The 23,804-nt window shown below is 40.0% G+C and overlaps 1 protein-coding gene across 1 annotated transcript in view; it reads right to left on the bottom strand.

Annotated features, from left to right (window-relative positions):
• The window catches only part of LOC126273022 (coiled-coil domain-containing protein 112-like), a 135,135-nt gene that overhangs the window by 19,193 nt on the left and 92,138 nt on the right, over positions 1-23,804 (bottom strand). The window contains exons 8-9 of the mRNA XM_049976399.1: positions 4,557-4,652; positions 4,080-4,222 (exon numbers count right to left, since the gene is read on the bottom strand). Of these exons, the coding sequence (XP_049832356.1) occupies positions 4,080-4,222; positions 4,557-4,652 (239 nt within the window). The remainder of the gene's footprint in view (positions 1-4,079; positions 4,223-4,556; positions 4,653-23,804) is intronic.

The raw sequence follows: 23,804 nt of genomic DNA, 5'->3' as shown, positions 1-23,804 counted from the left end.
AACAGTTAATTGCAGCATCCAAGAAGAAAACTTGGGAAGACTTTGGAAACAGGTTGGAGACTCTGGGTCAAGCTGCTGGAAAACCATTCTGGAGTGTAATTATCAGTCTTCGAAAGGGAGGTAAGAAGGACATGACAAGTCTTTTGGACAGGTCAGGAAAACTGCTGGTGAATCCTGTGGATGCCTTCGGCAGATGGAGGGAATATTTTGAAGAGTTGCTCAATGTGGGTGAAAATACAATCAGTCATGTTTCAGATTTCGAGGTAGAATGGGATAGGAATGATGATGGAAATAAGATCACATTTGAGGAAGTGGAGAAAATGGTCAATAGATTGCAGTGCAATAAAGCAGCTGGGGTGGATGAAATTAAGTCGGAACTCATCAAATACAGTGGAATGTCAGGTCTTAAATGGCTACACAGGATAATTGAAATGGCATGGGACCAGATCTTTAGCTTACGGCAAATAATGGAGAAGTGTTATGAGTGTAACAGGGAATTGCATCTATTCTCTATTCTTTATAGATCTAGAAAAGGCACATGACCGGGTTCCTAGGAGGAGGTTATTGTCTGTTGTATGAGATTATGGAATAGGAGGCAAACTTTTGCAAGCAATTAAAGGTCTTTACATGGATAGTCAGGCAGCAGTTAGAGTTGACGGTAAATTGAGTTTATGGTTCAGAGTAGTTTCAGGGGTAAGACAAGGCTGCAACCTGTCTCCACTGTTGTTCATTTTATTTATGGATCATATGTTGAAAACAATAGACTGGCTGGGGGTCATGTTATAAGCATGGTAGAAGCAAGGTTACCCAAGAGACTCATGGGTTCAGCAGTAGAGGGTAGGAGGAGTCGGGGCAGACCAAGGAGAAGGTACCTGGATTCGGTTAAGAATGATTTTGAAGTAATAGGTTTAACATCAGAAGAGGCAGCAATGTTAGCACTGAATAGGGGATCATGGAGGAATTTTATAAGGGGGGCTATGCTCCAGACTGAACGCTGAAAGGCATAATCAGTCTTAAATTATGATGATGATGATGATTATGATGATGATGATGATGATGATGATGATGAAAGGGACACTGTTTCTTTCAGTATTTGGTGCAGCATTTTTTGGCCAACATGACTTTCTTCCGTTTGGCAAAATCATAGGATAAACAATGTTTATCCTTTGCTATTTGCTCATAGTATGAAGGAAGTTCTGAAGTCAAATGGCAGCTTGCACAAAAGGAGGCAGTCTAGTGATCTACTGTCACAAGTGTTTAAAAATGAGTGAGAATCACAGTTCTGTTTTGAAGAGAATTCGCAATATCTATGATGAAGTCAAAAAATCGATGATTACTGCAAATTTGCTACGGAACAGCATTGTAACACCATGTAAAAATTATTTGAAGATTTATTTGCCTACGAAAGAGCAGAAAATTACCATGATCAACAGATGATTTGTATGGGTTTCATTGTTCAGTGTCAAGGAACATTTTGTGCTAGATTTGCAGACATGAAGCTTGTGATGAAGTTGGTGATAGAAACTGTAAATTATCTTAAGTTGCATGTATTATTACACCATCAGTTTCAACAGTTTTCAATGTAACCAAATGAACAATGTAGAGACGTTACATATTAACGTGAAGGGGCATGACCTGGATGGTTTTTCGATTTAAGACCTGCTATTGTTGAATTTCTGAAGCAGAAACCAAAGTTAGAAGATCCACAATGGATTGCTGACCTCGTATTTTAAGTGGACTTGACTGTGCATTGCCTTCAATAAGACACTGCAAGGTGAAAAGTGACTTATTTGTGATTTGATGGGGAACGAGGACACATTTAAAGAGAAAAGCACATTGTGGAAGGGACAACGTCTGATGAAAAACACTGTCCATTTCCCCAAGCTCAATGGTGTTAATTCTGAAGAATTCAGTGTGTCAATAAAAAAATTACAGGAACAGTTTTCTAAACTTTTCAGGACACTGCCAATCCCCCATCAGTTTTTCAGCTTTTTTCAAGACTATTTGCCATTTCTGCTGAATGTACATGCATGTGCTGATGTAATTGATTGATCTGCAATGTAATTCACATTTAAAAGACAAATTATTTCATGATAAAAATTTCCAGGAGTTTTACAAAGGTTTCCTTGGTAAGAGTTCTCATGTCTCCATAACTGCAAATATGATGTCAATGTTTTGATTGACATACGCGACTGAAAGGATTTTTTGTTGTTGTTATGAAACTAAGCAATTCATGTTTATGTGGTAATGTGAGTGACAAAAATCTACAAAACTATTTGCATCTATTAGCACGTTGACAGTTTGTGCAAGATATAAATTTTATTGTGTCTTTAGTGAGCCAAAGGTAATTAAATAATACTGAAAATTTATAATATAAGCAAGCTATTTTAAGTCGAAACACACAAAATGAAAGTACATTTACACATTAACTTTTCACCAAAACCTTCGTGAGAAAAGGAAACACAAACACATTCATTCATACAGGCAAGCACATCTCGTGCACACATGACCACAATCTCCAGGAGCGTGGACCGGAATGCACCTGTCATGTAGAAAAGTAGCAGGAATGTGGACGGGGTGAGGAAGAGGACAGGATTGCAGGGTATGGGTGGGGATAGAGGAGAGTACTGAATGCTGCCTGGTGGACCATGGCAGGACTAAACTGCCAACAGGCACAGCGTTGGGAGGTTGTGGGGCAGGGAAAGGTGGAGTGGGAAAATGAGGAGTAAAACAGGAGAGGAGAAGGGAAGGGGAAAGACAGGTGGGTGCATCAGAAGAGGGTGGCACACAAAGAAGGTGGAAGATGAAAATAGGGAAGAGGTGACACGGCAGAGGAGTTGGAAATTGTTGGGTGCAGGGTGTGGGGACAGTATGTTACTGTAGGTAAAATTTTGGGAGTGGAGAATGTGTTCTAAGGATAAATGCACCATCAGAAAAGCTGGTGATAGAAGGGGGGATCTGCTCTCCTCCCACCCTCAACCTGCTATCCTTTCCCTTTCCCCTCCCCCTCATACCCAACCTGGAGTTTCCATTATTTAATACCAATAATTTGTTTTGTTTGTGATCTCTATTGCCGAGAAATGTGAAACCTAGACATATGCAAGCCTTTCAAAACTCCTTGCACAACTGCATTGCAAATCAAATGCTGTGGGTACACTTTCGCTATCATCCCACTTGGGCTGGCAGGCATGCTAGGGGGGAAAAATTGCAGCCCTGCAAGTGAGATTCACACACACATCAAAGAGCTCAGCAGATGTGCATAGTTCTTGGCCATCCCTGATCTTTATAGTGTCATTTCATTATTCTTGATACCGTACCACACTAGCTAAATTATGAGAATTTAATGTGATACAGTATCAAATGCTTTACTCAGATCTAATAGTAAGACACAAATACAGGAACTGTTCTCAAAATCATAAAGAATATTAGTAAGAGGAGTTTCTGCTGCATTTACTGTAGACAAACGTGGCCTAGAACCAAAGAGAGAAGAAGAAAGTAAATTGCAATCAAAAAAATAGTTGCAAAGTTATAATTTAATACATTCATGATTCATCTTATCTGCTTTAGTTCAAAGAAATGTTATTCAAACACTACTGCCACATCAAATGACAGAAAACACTAAAATGTTAAGGTTCATGCAGGTGCTGGTGGGAACTACTTAAAGGATGTTGTACTTTGCTTATGGTTGCAGAAGTATTTATTCTGCAATCACTTGTACTATGGGTCTGCAGCTTGTTTGACCCTTTCAAAGGAATAAATAACTTCTACAGCCCTGAGTGGAATATGACATCCCAAATCAACTTTTTACTACTATAGTACAAACTAACATCAGTTATGAGACATATCAGATAGATAAGGCATCTCTTGAAATTTCATTAGTTGTTGACAACAATGAAAAAAAAAATGAGACTACAGGAGATTGTCAATGCATATTTGAAATCAATATGTGAAATATTTTACCATTTATAGATCTTATTGCCCAATGATGATTTGTTCTCCATCTGAAGGGAAATTGTAGACCATTAACACTAATAGGGAAATTGTATACCATTAACCTCTAATTATAGACATCACCTCACCTGAAAGCTTTGAGCATCTTGTTAGCTACTGCTGCCCGTTGTTCTATTTCAAACAACTCCCGTAACTGCCGTTCAAGAACTGCTTCTCTCTGTTTTTCCACTCTTTCTTCTTTCTGTTGCTCAATTTTTGCTTTTTGTTGAGCCTGAGAGAGAGAGAGAGAGAGAGAGAGAGAGAGAGAGAGAGAGAGAGAGAGAGAGAGAGCAAGTTAGTTTATAAAACTGAAAGCAGATATAAAAAACTACAGCAAAAATTTAACTTATCTAGTGGTTAGAACATGGAAGAAAAAAATGTACCTTCTTGATACATTTCAACATATTTCTTAAACACATCTTCAGCATTTCTTCCCATGTTAGGAATGTAGTGAAATTCTACTAAGACCAACTTACATTATCAGTAATTTTGTGATCTAAAAAGGAAACACATTTATAGTTTCGAGAAAACTGACAAACTTGTCTTTGGCTGTGGCTTAGCAGTACCTGTCTTTCCTTCTTTCTTTTCCATTCTTGAAGCTGTCTCTCCTTCTCCACCCTCTTCCTCTCTTCGTCTAACTGCTGTTGAAGTTCTTTTGCTTTCTGGAAACAAGACAATCTCACAGTCACTCAGAACACTGATTTAAGATTTAATAATTTTTGCCATGACAATACACAGTAGCCAAAGTGGTGGAAAACATGTGTAGTACACAATCTCACTTGCACAGAATAATTTTTGAACAAACAGCTTCAGGTGTCAAGCAGCAATTTTCAATTAACTAACCAGTTTCAACACATACTGACATCCACTTACCTTTTATTTAATGACCTGTTCTATTACCAGACAAATGGAAAACATTGAAACCTGCATGCTGTTTTGGATATGTAGATGATAATTTTGTTATTTGGCTTCATGGCATTGAGAATTGGCAATAGCTTTTTACAACATCTCAATTTTATCTACCTAAATATTTGTTTCACATGGATTGCTGTCTTCCTTTCCTTGATGTGTTGGTCAAGAGGAGGCATGATGTTATGTTGGAGTATGCCATTTACAGAAAGCCAACTCACACTGGTTTTTATCTTCTAAATCGACATCCATACTCAGCAAACCACTGTAAAATGTATGGCACGGGGCACTTCCCACTGTGCAAATTATTAGAAAGTCTTCTTGTTCCATTCGTGTATGGAGCAGGGGAAGAATTGCTTTTTAAATTCCTCTGAGCACACACTAATTAGCTAATCTTCACCTCACAGTACCCATGGGAGCAAGATGCAGTGAGCAGTAGTTTATTCCTAGGTTTATCATTTAAAGCTGATTCCTGATATTTCGCAAGCAGGGTTTCTCACGATAGTTTGTGTCTATCTTCATGTGTGTACTAGTTCAGTTCCTTCAGTAATTCTGTGTCACTCTCCCATGGGTCAAAGAAACCTGTGACCATTCATGCTGACTTCTCTGTGTTTATTCAATATCCCCAATTCATCCTATTTGGTATGGGTCCCACACATTTGAGCAATATTCTAGGGTGGATTGAATGAGTAATTTGTAAGCAATTTCTTTTGCTGACTGTTGCAGTTCCCTTGTATTCTACCAATGAACCAAAGTGTGCCACCTGCTTTATCTACAACTAATCCTAAGCAGTCATTCCATTTCATATCTCTACAAAGAGTTACAACTAATATTTAGACAATATTATGAAAATAATATTTGCGACTCACCTAGCAGAGATGCTGAGTTGCAGATATGTATAACAAAAAGACTGTCAGCAAGTTAACTTTTGGCCAAACAGGCCTACATCAAAAACAGGCAACATACGCACACGCACACATACACTCATGCAGATGCAACTCACACCACACACATGACAACAGTCTCTGGCTGGCCTGATCTAGCCTCAGCAGCCAGAGATTGTGGGCATGTCCATCTGAGTTGCATTTGTGTGAAAACTGAAATCTTATTTGAGGGCCTTTTTGGCTGAAACCTTATTTGCTGACAGTCTTTTTGTTGTGCCTATCTCTGACTCAGGATCTCTGCTATAAGGTGAGTAGCAACTATCCTTTTCTAATACTTCATTATTCCATTCAGGATTTTCCACTGTTTGATACAATCAGTATTTGTATGAGCTGACCAATTACAACTGTGATTCATGGTTACTGTAGCCATAGGATACTACATTTTTTCATTTTGTGAAGTGCACAATTCTACATTCCTGAACATTTAAAGCAAAGTTATTACCCTTTGAACCACTTTGAGATCTTGTCAAGATCTGACTGAATACTTGGCCAGTTTTTTCTAAGTGAGCATTTCACTATAGATTTTCATCTATGGAAAGTTTACGGTTGCTATTTTTCTGCTTGGTCATTAACATACAAGATGAACAACAAGTGTCCCAACATACTTCCCTGGGACAGGCCTGAACTTATTTCTACAATTTCAAATTTAATTCACACCCTGAATGATCATATTTTTGATTAGTGTAGATGTGCTATTGAATGAAATTCTTTTAAGAAATCAAGAAATCCTGCATTTACCTGACTACTTTGATCCATGGCTTGTATGATGTAATGTGAGAAAAGTGCCATTTATGTTACACACAATCAACGTTTTTGGAATCCAAGGCATGAAGGTCATTCTGTTCAAAATGTCTCATTAGGTTTGAGCTCAGAATATGGTTTAAGATTCTACAACAAATGGATGTCAAGGATCTTGTATTTGCTGGTCACTTCTGCTTGTGGCACAATGCCCCTGATAGTTTGCTAAGGTGTTTCTCCGGAGACAGTCGTCCACCAAGCATCACACATTATTGAAAAGTTTTGGAAACATTATTGCTGACAAGCAATAATATCTGTTGACATATTAACCTCTAGCAGACGCCACCAGAGGCACCAGTCTCACCCACAAGCAATGCTCACATCAGTGACAGAGGTGCTGCAGCCACAGGGACTATGTTGTGTCTGCAAGTAGTGACATGCCTAGCACCATATTATGTCCCTCCACCTGCTGCCTACGTAAGCTGTGACTTGATCACTAGAAACAGCATACTCTCACACTCTGGGCTTTATGCGGGCTGCAGAGTGGCCCCCCAAATTGGAGTTTTTAGTGAGACTGGGCCAGGGACCACATCTACATTACACCACACCACTACGTCATGCCAGCAGCTGCTGGGGTTACATTCCACATCAGCCTCATCGATCCACCAGGCATCTTCATTTGAGCCTTTGCCTCTTCCGATGCTAGCCTTCTCAGTGCACTTTTCTTCAGTAGTGACCGCCATAACTGATTCTACTACGGGATTTGGTTGTTCAACTAATATCAGCTCAAAATGATTTTTTCTTGTGTTATTCAGACTGTGCAATATTTTGAACTTTGCTTTTATGTGTTTTGCAAAAAAAAAAAAAAGAGTTTAATTAAATGGTACCTGGCAATCATCCCTCCCGCACCAGTTGTGTGCATGCCACTAAGGGTATATAAGTTAGCGACAATGGTACAGTCTGCATTCCCCAACCTAAACCAGCTGCTGCCATGTCTTGTCTGGACACTGAGCTTGTATTGGTGAGCTGGTGCTGCCCTCACAACTTTATGCCTTCACCAATCAGCTGCAGCCACAGTCGGTCTTCAAAATGAGGGTGTCAGAGGGATTTGTTTCTCTTCTCCTCTGGGAGACCTGTACAACATGTTGTTTCCTTCAATTCCCTTAGTACTACATCTTCCTCTTCCACATTTCATTTCCTGTGCTGTAGATCTTTTTCATGACCCTACACATGCATTATACCTTTGGGATTCCATTCCTGCAATGTAGAGCCTTCCTATGCTCCTACACATGGCCATCTTCCATGATGTCTTTGTTTATGTTTCTTGAGGACTTCCTGCCGGTCTTTTGCTATTCACGTGTTTCTAAGCACAGTATACTTTCTGGGCCACTGTTCCCATATCCCAAGACACACTAGTAGTCCTCCTTTGTGATCCTCACACACAGTTTTGTAGCTTATAGCATTTCTGCTGGTTGGCCCCACTGTCCACACTCCAGGTGCAAAGCACACTCACATAATAGCTTCCTTTTGTTTTGGGCCTTCAGGCCATTCTTCCTCTCAGTGTCCATAGCTCTGACCAGCATTGTCTTTGGTCTAAGAATGTGCCCCTTTTCCCTTTTTCTGCTGCTTTCACACTTTTTCCAGTGACCACTGCCCCATTGAATTTGCAGTCTGTCACACCTACAGCTGCATTCGTCAAGCCCTTTCTCCCAGTGCTGCCGGCACCCCACCAACCCTACATCTGCCATTGGCACTATCGCTTCCCTGACGGCTGCATTGGTTAAGCCATGGTTGCCAGGGCTGCCAGCACCCCGATGATGCCACCCACCCTCTGGCACCATCATGCCTTCAGTGGTCACACTGGTCAAGCTTCGCCTCCCTGTGTCACTGTCTCCCTGCTGACACCTCACCAGGTTGTTGGTATCTTTGCTTCATTAGCATCTCCTGTGGATTTCCCTTGCCTGTTCCTTTCTGCCTTCAGAGGAATGAACATTAGTTACATTTGGCACAGCCTTGGATGTGAACATACGTACTTACAGTGATGTGCTTGAAGTGGAGAGTACTTTTTTTTTTTTTAATAATTGACGAAAAGTTGATGATGGCCAGGTTGAGAACTTCAAAGGAAAGGTCAGACACACCAACACAATTTTAACATTTAAATAAAATTTTAATGAAAAGTAAGTTTGTTAATTTAACTTTTGCCCTAAGACATCATTCATCATAAGACAGCATCAATTGCAACAAATATCATGTCTTGTACTTAGCCACCCCATATCTTCACTTCATCAAAATATTAAAGGAGATGTTTCATTTCATTGTCCTTTCTCGTTAACACACGCTTAGAAAATAAATTTGCCACAAAACGCATTAAACATCCATCATGCACAATGCATCTCCATATAACTGCACGTTCTTGCTCATACAAAATAAAACTTGTTGTGAAGTAATTTTGCCCCCCCCCCCTTTCCCTTACCTTACCCTCATCCCTTCTTTCCCCACCATATGTCACTGTGAGCCAGCTAGTTGCTCACTGCTGTGCCATGTGCGCAAGCCACATCACACAGGCAGAACGGTTAACGAGCCTCCTCAAGCTTATGGTACATGTCCAGGGAGGCAGGGTCTAGTTCTTCACAGAACTTTTGAAGTCTCTGGTTCAGTCCTTCTACTTGACTTAGAACCAGGGGGCCAAAATCAGTTTGAGGACAATGCTGCAAATTGAGTTTCACTGATTCTCTGTGAGCAAGGCTGATTTTCTCAACCTTATCTGCCAGTAGCTGGCAGGACTCAAGTATGGCCTCTGAGCCCAGATGACAGGCATTATTTGTTCCAATGAGCACCAAACCCAGACAACCATCATTTGTTCCAACGTACACTACAATCTGCAGTTATTTGCAACCTGTTCCCTCAAAGGCTGCCAGGATAGTCTCTTTAACATGCTGAATAAGGCCAATGAGAATACTCACTGAGTCATTATGGTTCCTTCCCATCCCTTGCTGTCATTTCTCTAAGGGACACCATTATTTGCCATATCTTTCAGCTGCCTTTTATGTCTGTCTCCTCCTAGTACAGGGCAAAGTGGTATCTCTGGTACATGACTCTTGGGAGCCCTCCCAACATGCACATTTGCAGCAGCTTCTAATCATCTGATGTAGTCAGGGTGATTTCCAGCACTTCATGAACATCAACTACCTCATCTTGTAAGAGAACAGCAATCACAGAGGGGCTGCACTGTGGCTATACAATGTCTTATAGAAGAATAAACAAATTATGAGATATATCCCACAACTATGGTCTATTTCATCATAGAAAAGAAAGTAAGCTTATCAGAAAAGGTTTTTATTGACAGTAATATTTTACTATATATCTACTTTATTTTTTCACATAACACTGGGGAACAATTTGTAACTTAATTTCTGTTGACTTTGATTCTTAGGCTGTTTTAGAGGAAAATGGACATGCTGATTCCAAAACTGTAATTAGTTTTTTTCCTATCATGTCAAGTTTTGTTTCTACAGTTGTTGCACATGTGATGACACTTCTGACAGGTAAATCGTTTGTTATAGAAAGCAGTGCTGCACTCTGTCGGCAAACTTTAAACTAGTGACGACTGGAGGGGATAGTGACGCTGCGTGACAGGTTTAGATTCATATTGTCTAGACTAATGTGGTCAGTTACGCATGAGACACTGTAGTAAACAGGTGTACTTGTTGCTCTGATATAATGAAGCCAGTTTCTGATGCATAGTGCAAGAATTTGTGTTAACACAGGATCAGCAGTATTTAGATCTTATTTATATATAATTGAAAAAGTTTCTTTAGGTCTGCTGCTGGTAGTTCACGTTGTAAGTGCTTAAACAGACCCGATTCACTTTGTAATATATGTGGCAGTTTTACCATTCCCAGTCAATGGACGAACATCAGTAATTTTGTCAGGGAAGCCTATTTTGCTTATTTTAAAGTAAAAATTGGCGACCAAGATAAATCATGGGCCCCTCACAAAGTCTACAAGCAGCATATGGAGGGTTTGAGAATGTGGATAAAAGGAACACGTGATAAACTTCCATTTGGTATACCAATGATTTGGTGAGATGCGTCGGGCAAAGATTGAAGTGACCGCAGCGACGAAGATTTTAAAGGTGACAGTGATTCTGTTCGTAAAGGATTTAATCAGCATGAGTTAAATGACTTGATACGGGATTTAGGACTATCCAAAAAAAAGCATCAGAACTTCTGGCATCAAGACTGCACAAAAAAACTTGTTAGAAAAAGGAGCTAAAATCACCTACTTCTGATCGAGGGAAAGTGCATTTTTGCAGATCTTTCGGAGCACTGATGGATTTGTGTATTGCCACAACATGCCTGGTTTAATGAAGAAATTGGGAATTTCAGACTATAACGCAACCGTAGGGTGATTGTTTATAGATAGCTCAAAACGTAGGTTCTCCTCCACAATGGAAATTTGTATGGTTCAGTCCCAATAGGCCATTCAGTTTTCTTGCATGAAAAATACGAAGACATTAAGGAGGTCATTGACGTGTTGCAATAAAACTTGCACCAATGGATCATCTGTGTTGATCTTAAAATGGTTTCTTTCCTTCTTGGCCAGCAACGCGGATATACCAAGTATCCGTGTTTTCTGTGTATGTGACACAGCAGAGCTCGTGAGAAGCATTGGGTGCAGTCAAAGTGCCTGCCAAAAACTGACCTGAAACCTGGTGATCCAAACACTGTAAATCATCCACTTGTCGACAGGAAAAAAACATTATACTTCTGCCTTTGCAAATAAAACTAGGTCTCATGAAGCAATTTGTTAGAGCTCTGTCAACTGAAGGGGACTATCATTTCGGCATTTCCTAGCTTGTCATATGAGATGATGAATGCTGGTGTCTTTGATGGGCCACAGATTCGGCAACTAATTAAAGATGAACATTTCATAGCAACAATGCCCAGCATTCAAAAGTATTGTGAAGGACTTTCTAGGAAATAAATGAGCCCAGAATTACGTCAAAATTGTTCAACAACTCTTAGGGAGCTTTAAAAAGCTTGACCATAACATGAGTATCAAACTGCATTTCTTTAATAGCCATCTTGCTAACTTTCCAGAAAATCTTGGTGCTGTTAGCGATGAACAGGGTGAGCGATTCCACCAAGATTTGAACATCATGGAAGCAAAGTATCAAGGTAGATGGGATGTCAGTACGATAGCTGACTACTGTTGGAGCATCAAGCGAGAATGTCCCCAGATGGAACATTGTAGGAAAAGTTATAAGCAAAAATTTGGACCCTAATATCTTTGATTTTATTATTTGTAGAAACAAAATGTAACTTTGAATATTATAATAACCTTTGAATGAATAAAATATTCTAATATTCTACTACATTTGGTTAGTACCCACTTTATTTTCCTTTGTATGTCCAGTTTTAATGACTTTTAGGGTAAAGAGAGAGTATCCTGTAGTTTAAGAACTTGACATGATAGAGAAAAACTGCTAACAGTTTTGAATTCAGAGATCAAAAATTAGTTAAGAACAAGTCACAGATCTAGGACAACAAAATGGCTATTCCCCAGTGTAATCGGTATTCACATCTGTACACTTACTGTGATGTTGCGCCAGCTTCTGCATAGAAGTCTGGGAATTGAACCAGCTGGTAACGCCAGTTTTGAGTTCATCGTCATTTTGAAATGGATGTCCACCTAACCACTTTTTCATATGCAAGATGAGGAAACAGTCACTTGGTGGAAGGTCAGGACTGTATGGAAGATGCTCAAAATTTCCCAGTGAAAATCTTGAATCTTCTCCTTGGTTTTAGCAGCAGTGTGCAGGTGCGCATTGTCATGAAGGAAGATTATGCCAGATCACAGTTTCTCATGGTGCCAGTTTTGGATAGCGTGTCTGAGTTTGGTTAGTGTTTCACAGTATACATCAGCTGTAATTGTTGATCCACAGTTCATGAAATAAATCAAACGGACACCCATTTCATACCAGAATACGGCAGCCATAATTTTTCGATTGGAGAACAGAGATGGCTCAAACTTTTTTTGGTTTGGATACACTTGAATGATGCCACTGCATTGACTGATGTTCCAGTTTGGCATTGATGTACAATATCCACATCTCTTCACCCGTAACATCTACATCTACATGCGCAAACAAATAATCTCCATTTTGTCTATAGTGCTCTAAAATCTATCACACACTAAGCACTCTACATCTACATCTACATCTACATCCATACTCCGCAAGCCACCTGACGGTGTGTGGCGGAGGGTACCCTGAGTACCTCTATCGGTTCTCCCTTCTATTCCAGTCTCGTATTGTACGTGGAAAGAAGGATTGTCGGTATGCTTCTGTGTGGGCTCTAATCTCTCTGATTTTATCCTCATGGTCTCTTCGCGAGATATATGTAGGAGGGACCAATATACTGCTTGACTCTTCGGTGAAGGTATGTTCTCGAAACTTTAACAAAAGCCCGTACCGAGCTACTGAGCGTCTCTCCTGCAGAGTCTTCCACTGGAGTTTATCTATCATCTCCGTAACGCCTTCCCCCCATGAACCATGGACCTTGCCGTTGGTGGGGAGGCTTGCGTGCCTCAGCGATACAGATGGCCGTACCGTAGGTGCAACCACAACGGAGGGGTATCTGTTGAGAGGCCAGACAAACGTGTGGTTCCTGAAGAGGGGCAGCAGCCTTTTCAGTAGTTGCAGGGGCAACAGTCTGGATGATTGACTGATCTGGCCTTGCAATATTAACCAAAACGGCCTTGCTGTAATGGTACTGCGAACGGCTGAAAGCAAGGGGAAACTACAGCCGTAATTTTTCCCGAGGACATGCAGCTTTACTGTATGATTAAATGATGATGGCATCCTCTTGGGTAAAATATTCCGGAGGTAAAATAGTCCCCCATTCGGATCTCCGGGCGGGGACTACTCAGGAGGATGTCGTTATCAGGAGAAAGAAAACTGGCGTTCTACGGATCGGAGCGTGGAATGTCAGATCCCTTAATCGGGCAGGTAGGTTAGAAAATTTAAAAAGGGAAATGGATAGGTTAAAGTTAGATATAGTGGGAATTAGTGAAGTTCGGTGGCAGGAGGAACAAGACTTCTGGTCAGGTGACTACAGGGTTATAAACACAAAATCAAATAGGGGTAATGCAGGAGTAGGTTTAATAATGAATAGGAAAATAGGAATGCGGGTAAGCTACTACAAACAGCATAGTGAACGCATTATTGTGGCCAAGATAGATACGAAGCCCACACCTACTACAGTAGTACAAGTTTATATGCCAACCAGCTCTGCAGATGATGAAGAAATTGAAAAAATGTACGATGAAATAAAAGAAATTATTCAGATAGTGAAGGGAGACGAAAATTTAATAGTAATGGGTGACTGGAATTCGAGTGTAGGAAAAGGGAGAGAAGGAAACATAGTAGGTGAATATGGATTGGGGCTAAGAAATGAAAGAGGAAGCCGCCTAGTAGAATTTTGCACGGAGCACAGCTTAATCATAGCTAACACTTGGTTTAAAAATCATGAAAGAAGGTTGTATACGTGGAAGACCCCTGGAGATACTAAAAGGTATCAGATAGATTATATAATGGTAAGACAGAGATTTAGGAACCAGGTTTTAAGTTGTAAGACATTTCCAGGGGCAGATGTGGACTCTGACCACAATCTATTGGTTATGACCTGTAGATTAAAACTGAAGAAACTGCAAAAATGTGGGAAATTAAGGAGATGGGACCTGGATAAACTGAAAGAACCAGAGGTTGTACAGAGTTTCAGAGAGAGCATAAGGGAACAATTGACAGGAATAGGGGAAAGAAGTACAGTAGAAGAAGAATGGGTAGCTCTGAGGGATGTAGTAGTGAAGGCAGCAGAGGATAAAGTAGGTACAAAGACGAGGGCTGCTAAAAATCCTTGGGTAACAGAAGAAATATTGAATTTAATTGATGAAAGGAGAAAATATAAAAATGCAGTAAATGAAGCAGGCAAAAAGGAATACAAACGTCTGAAAAATGAGATCGACAGGAAGTGCAAAATGGCTAAACAGGGATGGCTAGAGGACAAATGTAAGGATGTAGAAGCTTATCTCACTAGGGGTAAGATAGATACTGCCTACAGGAAAATTAAAGAGACCTTTGGAGAGAAGAGAACCACGTGTATGAATATCAAGAGCTCAGATGGCAGCCCAGTTCTAAGCAAAGAAGGGAAGGCAGAAAGGTGGAAGGAGTATATAGAAGGTTTATACAAGGGCGATGTACTTGAGGACAATATTATGGAAATAGAAGAGGATGTAGATGAAGACGAAATGGGAGATACGATACTGCGTGAAGAGTTTGACAGAGCACTGAAAGACCTGAGTCGAAACAAGGCCCCCGGAGTAGACAACATTCCATTAGAACTACTGACGGCCTTGGGAGAGCCAGTCCTGACTACACTCTTCCATCTGGTGAGCAAGATGTATGAGACAGGTGAAATACCCTCAGACTTCAAGAAGAATATAATAATTCCAATCCCAAAGAAAGCAGGTGCTGACAGATGTGAAAATTACCGAACTATCAGTTTAATAAGCCACGGCTGCAAAATACTAACGCGAATTCTTTACAGACGAATGGAAAAACTGGTAGATGCAGACCTCGGGGAGGATCAGTTTGGATTCCGTCGAAATGTTGGAACACGTGAGGCAATACTGACCTTACGACTTATCTTAGAAGAAAGATTAAGAAAAGGCAAACCTATGTTTCTAGCATTTGTAGACTTAGAGAAAGCTTTTGACAATGTTGACTGGAATACTCTTTTTCAAATTCTAAAGGTGGCAGGGGTAAAATACAGGGAGCGAAAGGCTATTTATAATTTGTACAGAAACCAGATGGCAGTAATAAGAGTCGAGGGGCATGAAAGGGAAGCAGTGGTTGGGAAAGGAGTGAGACAGGGTTGTAGCCTCTCCCTGATGTTATTCAATCTGTATATTGAGCAAGCAGTAAAGGAAACAAAAGAAAAATTTGGAGTAGGTATTAAAATTCATGGAGACGAAGTAAAAACTTTGAGGTTCGCCGATGACATTGTAATTCTGTCAGAGACGGCAAAGGACTTGGAAGAGCAGTTGAACGGAATGGACAGTGTCTTGAAAGGAGGATATAAGATGAACATTAACAAAAGCAAAACGAGGATAATGGAATGTAGTCAAATTAAATCGGGTGATGCTGAGGAAATTAGATTAGGAAATGAGACACTTAAAGTAGTAAAGGAGTTTTGCTATTTAGGAAGTAAAATAACTGATGATGGTCGAAGTAGAGAGGATATAAAATGTAGACTGGCAATGGCAAGGAAAGCGTTTCTGAAGAAGAGAAATTTGTTAACATCGAATATAGATTTATGTATCAGGAAGTCGTTTCTGAAAGTATTTGTTTGGAGTGTAGCCATGTATGGAAGTGAAACATGGACGATAACTAGTTTGGACAAGAAGAGAATAGAAGCTTTCGAAATGTGGTGCTACAGAAGAATACTGAAGATAAGGTGGATAGATCACGTATCTAATGAGGAGGTATTGAATAGGATTGGGGAGAAGAGAAGTTTGTGGCACAACTTGACTAGAAGAAGGGATCGGTTGGTAGGACATGTTTTGAGGCATCAAGGGATCACAAATTTAGCATTGGAGGGCAGCGTGGAGGGTAAAAATCGTAGAGGGAGACCGAGAGATGAGTACACTAAGCAGATTCAGAAGGATGTAGGTTGCAGTAGGTACTGGGAGATGAAGCAGCTTGCGCAGGATAGAGTAGCATGGAGAGCTGCATCAAACCAGTCTCAGGACTGAAGACAACAACAACAACTCCGTAACGCTTTCGCAATTACTAAATGATCCTGTAACGAAGCGCGCTGCTCTTTGTGCTGATCAGTTGACAATTTTGGAGCCTACCTCACATACAGTTGTGATATCCAAGCCATTTGGAGACAATTGTGTAAATTGAGGTTTGAACAACTTTTGGAATTCACTGGGCAGACTACCTACTGTCAACAGCCAATCATTTTGAACTTTATCATTCACTTGATCAACAATGCCATCAGTCTGAATACTGGATCTGCCACCCTGCTGTTCATCATGAACATCTGTGCAGCCATTTTGAAATTCTCAACACTATTTTTGAACTCATTGTCACTCATTATTTGAGGTCCATACACTAGGCATAACTCATGATGGATTTCTGCAGCTGAAGATCCTTTTGCTAGCAAAAATCTAATCACACCGCCCACTTCACAACTTGTGAAAACTATGACTGTCTCAGCCATCACGATCTGCTCTCACTGACTGGCAAACAACTACTGAATCAAACCAACACTGCAGTAATTTCCCAGAGAGTTGGTAGACATTGCTGCACACATGAAACTTCATTCAGGACTACCATCAGTTAAAGATTGGTCACTGGATCTTAGTTTTAGCATGCGCCTTCTACTTTAAGACAAGCATGCTGGTTTTGTTTTAACTTTTTATCTATTAATTACCTTTAGGAACTGAAGCAGCTGATACACAAAACTAGACTTTTGTAATGGTTATAGAAAAGGATGAGATGAAAGTTGCTAATTTCCTTGCAGTTTTTTTTTAAGCTATAGATGCTAACAATCTCACAAATATTGGTAATTCAGGTTAAAGGCTGTTACCATGTGGCTCACTGTGAAGGGGTACTTTGTATCTTGATTCATAGGGGCCATGTTAGTTTGGTCTCTGACAGTTTTCCAGCAGAATTGCTCAGCTTGAAGTTACCTATCATCACAATGGTGATAGTGAAAGACATTTCAGACACATGTTGTGCTACTGATCAATTAACAATCAGAAGAATAATGACAGTAATTAGGTTCCACTTGTGTTTATGATATTTTTGGCTTACAGAGATAATGTTTCCTACAGCATTGGTCATATTCTGAGGAAACATAGCAAGAAGTGTGTTTATTGATGACCACCTAAGATTATGGCCCTTTCAGGGGCTGTACAGGGTGATCTGAATTTATGTAAGATTGGTGTCTATTGTATTATAAGCACATATGACATGTCATACATGGTCAGATGATCAGGATAGTGGAGGACTGGAGAACAGCTGAGCTAATCTGTGGATGCAGAACACAGCCTTGTTATCTGTCATCTGATGAAATATAACACTACACAGTTCTGGAGTGTACTTGGAGTTATTGGGTAATGTTCTCATGGAAGCTGTTGAGATTAAATCAGCAAGTGAACTTATTAATACTGTTCTCTGCCAAGTCAAACAAAAGGGGGGCAGAGTTGGTGTTACTTACTCTCCTGTTGCTAGTTAACATTTCACTACTGATAACATCTGGTGTTGGTTAGATTTGTTTGTGAAGTGACATTAGTTGTTTATAGAGTGTGTGTGTGTGTGTGTGTGTGTGTGTGTTTCTCTGCAGAAGCCATATTTTGTTCCTGGTTGATGTAGGCCCAGGCACCAAAGGTTTAAGTTGTCATGCACAACTGTCTCATTTCATTTGTGCATTGAAAACGACAGGGTGTTCACTTGCTGAAATATCAGCAGTTGTCAAGAACATTATTCTGCTGTATTCCTGTACATTATTAAAATATAAATTTTCATACAATAAGATGAAACATTATAGTCAGTCAGTAGTCTTAGGTCTTATTGTAAGGTAACAGGGGATAATATGGAGCCCTTCCAAGTCATTCATAATTTAAATTTAAAGCACAGCAGCAGAAATAATAAATGTTTCATAGAAGATTTAAGTTATAAAGATGTTTAGAACAACTGCAAAGTAAGTCGTTATTTTATTATGAAGACACCATTTAGTTATGATCTTTGTAGTGCCAGTATGTATGTCTCATATTTCATGCAAAGACATCGTTAAATGAAGGGAGAGGGTGAAACTGTGCCAAAACATGGAGTTATTTCTAATTATGTAAATCTGATGCATGTCATAAATTAGTTCTGATTTTAATATTCTGTGCTTAAGGATAAAATTATGTATTAAATGCAGAGTGAAAACAGAGTAATGCAAAATGGACATGAAAATACTTTTTTTGTGTTTTGATGAGCATCTTAGTTCTGTTGCATAGTGTTTTCTTTTTTTTAATTTCAACAAATTATAAAATTATGTGATGATAAATGTGTGTAAAATTATATAACACACTTAGGTTTAAGTATTTAAATCTTATAAAAATTGTGAACGAATTGTGGCCATCTTTAGGAATTATTTTTATTAATGTAGTGTCATGTGACCCGACTCAGGACTGAGGATATAAGTGAGAAAAGGAGATCTTTGTCCGTTGTCCGTGGTGGTAAGTTCAGAGCGGCAAAGTGCTGCGGGTGTAAGTGTGGACACCAGTGTATGCGAATAAACTGTGAAGGAACCACATGAAAGTGTGTAGGCGCGAGGCAATAAACCATGTGTATGAATTGCACCGATTAATAATTATCCAGATCAGATTTATTGTGAACTTTAATATGCATGGCCACAAAGTTAGAAGTGGTTTTTCAAATAAATAGGTTTCAATCTGAACTTGTCTAGTGTACCTCATTTTGCGCGCAAGGTTGTGGTATGGGCAATTGTGTATTAATTAACTACTGTCCAAAGGTTAGCCAATATGACCCAGTATTAGGGGCACAAATGCAACTGTTCACTACCAACCCCTTTGCAGATGAGCCACGTGAAAATATAGGTACTGAATGAGCCCGAGTACAGTTGCATTATATTATTGCACAAAACTTGAAAACGGATGGTTGGCATATAAAACCAGTCATTTACTAAATTTCATTGTGCAAGTGAGAGTGTACACAGCATAGTATAAGGTTTAATAGACAGTGGAAACAGAAATTACTTCTTAGACAGCCACCACTGTTTGGCATGTGATGCACAACTGTTGAATAAACACTTGTGACATAAATACTAATGTAACAAACAACCATATTATACAGTTTAAGACTAATAAAAATGGCATACTGATATCGAAACAAGACTTTACTGGAAAGAAATAGCATGCCAGTAAAAATTCCTTTGTATTCTGTATTGAAGTTAAAGTACATATATTCCACAAAAAAATAGAAAAATCATGATTAATATTTTACGAGCATTTTAAAAGTTGGCAGGATACACAGACAGGGTCATGAAATGACAACAGGGGGCAAGAGACCTAGACGAAACTGGAGAGATTGAACTGATGTATCACTGGAGTGAAGGAGTGCCTGAAGAACAGTGGAGGAGAAAGTGAGACAGGGTGGAAAGAGAGACATGCTGGAAGGATAGGAAAATATGGTGAGACGTGTTCTAAAGAGACTCATCCAGGGTGTAAAAACTATAGAAGATGTGATGATGAGTATGAAAAGGAAATGCTTACAGTCAGTGTGTATGACGCTTTCTGACTTATGGTAGTGACTGACTTGTAGTGACACATCAACTATTAATGAGAAAACATCAGTGAGCAATGGAGAGATTCATGTTGGTAATTAGTAGCATAGGCAGGTCGTTTTTTATTCAATTTGTTTTAAAGAAAAAAGCAAAAAAAATGATAAAGGTGCAGAATTGCATAAAAGACATAAGCACAATGAAAATGGAAAATGAAGATGAGTGGGACAGGATGACAGAATGTAGATAGATCACGGAAGTTCTTTGCTGGATTCAAGAGACAAGAAAACACCAAGATGGTAGCCTAATGGAAACATGCAGGGTGAACTGGACGTGTATAACTGACAACTGTGGTGCATAAAAAAGTCTAGAGGAATCCTTTTCCAATATCAGGTGTCAAAAGACTAATGGTGATGGTGGTGGTGATGATGATGCTGATGATGATGATGAATGATGATGATGATGGTAACGTTATTGTTCACTTTTGTGGAATAATTGTCTTCTATAATTTCCACCTCCTGGGTGAGTCTGCTTAGAACACAGGTTTCACCACATTTTTCTGTCTCTCTCTCTCTCTCTCTCTCTCTCTCTCTCTCTCCCTCTCTCTCTCTGTCCTATACCACTCTTCTCCTCCTCTCTTCTGTTTGACATGTGGAGGAAGTACAGGATGAAATACACCATACATTTACAAGAGCTGTTTCACCAATGCCAAACCTCTTTGAGGAAGAAAGGAAAGTGCACAAATGCTTCGTGAAAATATTGAGACAGTTATCTTCCCAGCAGACAAAGGAAAGCCCTCTTGTACTACCACTTCACGCATACACATAGAAAATGTATGACCAACTAAGGAACAGTATAAGAAAAAGTCATGAGCTGATCTGAAATGTGCTTGTGCAGAAAAATACTAAAAGTGAAATGGGCTTGCAGAATGGTGAATAGGTTGGTAGAGGTTGTGGGAGAAACAATGACTGGTTTTAAATTGTGCTTCCCTAGAGAGCTGATCTTGGTACCAGTGCACAGCAAGGTTCAAAGCACTAACAGTTGGTAAGAGTTACTGGCCAAATGAACATCATTGGCTTGCAACTGAAAGAGTCTTCAAATGTGATAACAGTGTTGTACAAACAGCAACTTTTTGACACTGATTGAATCATCACATTTCACCACAGAAGTCAGTTATGAAATAGGTTCAGAGCTTCAGCATCAGCAAATATCAGCAACATCACAAAAGTAACAGCTAAGTAACAGCTACTTTTCAGCAAAGTACAGTATAATCTTTTTGTCAGCATTCACAAGTCCTCAACAGCTTGGACAGAACTCTGCAACAGATTTTGTGCCTGGATATTAATTTACATCTCTACAAGCTCCAAGTGGAGGAACAATTATAGCCCTGAAATTAAAAAGGATGTCACAAGTTCTGTACATAGGTTCTGCAGATGATCAACACTCAACCCAATTTTCTCAGCAATTTTATTAGGTGTGACAAGGCCCACTTTCATTTATTGGATTATATGATCAAATGCTTTAGATATAAGTTCTCATTCTACACAATATCACATCATAGTGCAAAAGTTAATATGTCATGTGGCAAGTCTGCACACGTTGTTACTGGTCCGTACCTTTTTAAGAATGATGCAGGCGACACTGCTGCAGTAACATCAGACTGATATGTTATGGTGCAACAGTTAATAATGCTGGAAATATGTTGACAGAATTTCCATGTACAGTCATTGTGGGTCCAGCAGAATGGTGCAACTGCTTGCACAGCCTAAATGTCCATGATCGCCGTACATAGATTGTTTCCAGTATTTATAAACATAACAAGTGACACACTTCACAAGCTTAAAATGAATGTACATGTCAGTGTCAAAAATTGCATCAACAGTTGTGAACACATAAAGGACATAATTTATGAAAAGTAGTGTCTAATAATGCACGCTAATGATGTGTAAATGTTTAAAATATAAGTGGTGACCAAAATTTTCCATTTGAGGACATTATTGCAGCATGTATATAACCCAGCATGACTCCAATGTGGGTATATAGGCACTGACATGAATGCAAGGTGATAGCGTGACATTCATGTCTTTCTGATGTGCGTGCAGGAAACGTGAACTATGGCAATGTTATTACCAAAAGCATTCAAACAGGACCAATGTGCTATTATTCTTTTCTTAGATGCCAGAGGGCAAACACTAGCAGAAATCCATCAGAGAATGAAGAATGTGTACTGGGCAGCATGTCTGCTGAAGATCACCACTGTGGAATGGTCTGACAAGTTTCGTGCTGATCACAATTCGACATAAGATACTAGTCAATCTGGAAGACCAGCCCCATCCATTATGTCCAACAACAAATGAACAGTTGATGATGTGACTACAGCGCACTAGCGCATAATTATTCATGATTTAGCAAATGGTCTAGGCACCAGCTTCAGAAATGTGCAACACATTATGTAGCAAGAGTTAGGGTGCTTTAATGTCTACAGCCAGTGGATACCTGGGCACTGAATGCCAAACGAATAGCAAACTGGATGGCTGTTTGCCTGAAGCACCTGACGCATTTCTATGTTGAAGGCAACACATTCCTCAAGCACATCATTGCAGTTATAAAAGCTGGTGTCACCATTGGGAATCGGAGATGAGAGCATCGACAATGCAGTGGTGCCATCCATCATCGCCTTGTCCCAAGAGCCAACAATCAGCAGGAAAGGTGATGCTCACCGTCTTCTTTGATTATCTGGGCCAACTGCTTATTGATTTCAAGGAACCTGGTGTCTCCTTCATTGGGGTACAATACTGTGCAACACTGGAGAAATTATGATGTGCAACTAATACAAAATATCTGGGAGAACTGGAACAAAGGGCGCTGCTGCTTCATAATAACACATGCCCCATATTGAAAATATTGTAATACAGAAGTTATGCCAGCTCAAGTGGGACACACTCAAGCACCTGCCTTATAGTCCTGATCTCTCCCCATTCAATTATCACAACTTAGATCAATTGAAAAAGGCCTTGAACAATTGATGACCCCTGTCATATGAGGATATACAGCAAGCAGTTATGGACTTTTACACGTAGCAGGACACTGTGTTTTATCAACCATCAAATGGATACTTTTTGATCTCCCCCCCCCATGAACCATGGACCTTGCCGTTGGTGGGGAGGCTTGCGTGCCTCAGCGATACAGATGGCCGTACCGTAGGTGCAACCACAACGGAGGGGTATCTGTTGAGAGGCCAGACAAACGTGTGGTTCCTGAAGAGGGGCAGCAGCCTTTTCAGTAGTTGCAGGGGCAACAGTCTGGATGATTGACTGATCTGGCCTTGCAACATTAACCAAAACGGCCTTGCTGTGCTGGTACTGCGAACGGCTGAAAGCAAGGGGAAACTACAGCCGTAATTTTTCCCGAGGACATGCAGCTTTACTGTATGATTAAATGATGATGGCATCCTCTTGGGTAAAATATTCCGGAGGTAAAATAGTCCCCCATTCGGATCTCCGGGCGGGGACTACTCAGGAGGATGTCGTTATCAGGAGAAAGAAAACTGGCGTTCTACGGATCGGAGCGTGGAATGTCAGATCCCTTAATCGGGCAGGTAGGTTAGAAAATTTAAAAAGGGAAATGGATAGGTTAAAGTTAGATATAGTGGGAATTAGTGAAGTCCGGTGGCAGGAGGAACAAGACTTCTGGTCAGGTGACTACAGGGTTATAAACACAAAATCAAATAGGGGTAATGCAGGAGTAGGTTTAATAATGAATAGGAAAATAGGAATGCGGGTAAGCTACTACAAACAGCATAGTGAACGCATTATTGTGGCCAAGATAGATACAAAGCCCACACCTACTACAGTAGTACAAG

The sequence above is a fragment of the Schistocerca gregaria genome, chromosome 5 (genome assembly GCF_023897955.1).
Source record: "Schistocerca gregaria isolate iqSchGreg1 chromosome 5, iqSchGreg1.2, whole genome shotgun sequence".
In the NCBI taxonomy this organism is placed as follows: domain Eukaryota; kingdom Metazoa; phylum Arthropoda; class Insecta; order Orthoptera; family Acrididae; genus Schistocerca; species Schistocerca gregaria.
Note: the sequence above shows the minus strand (reverse complement) of the source record. Positions and strands in the feature narration are given on the sequence as shown.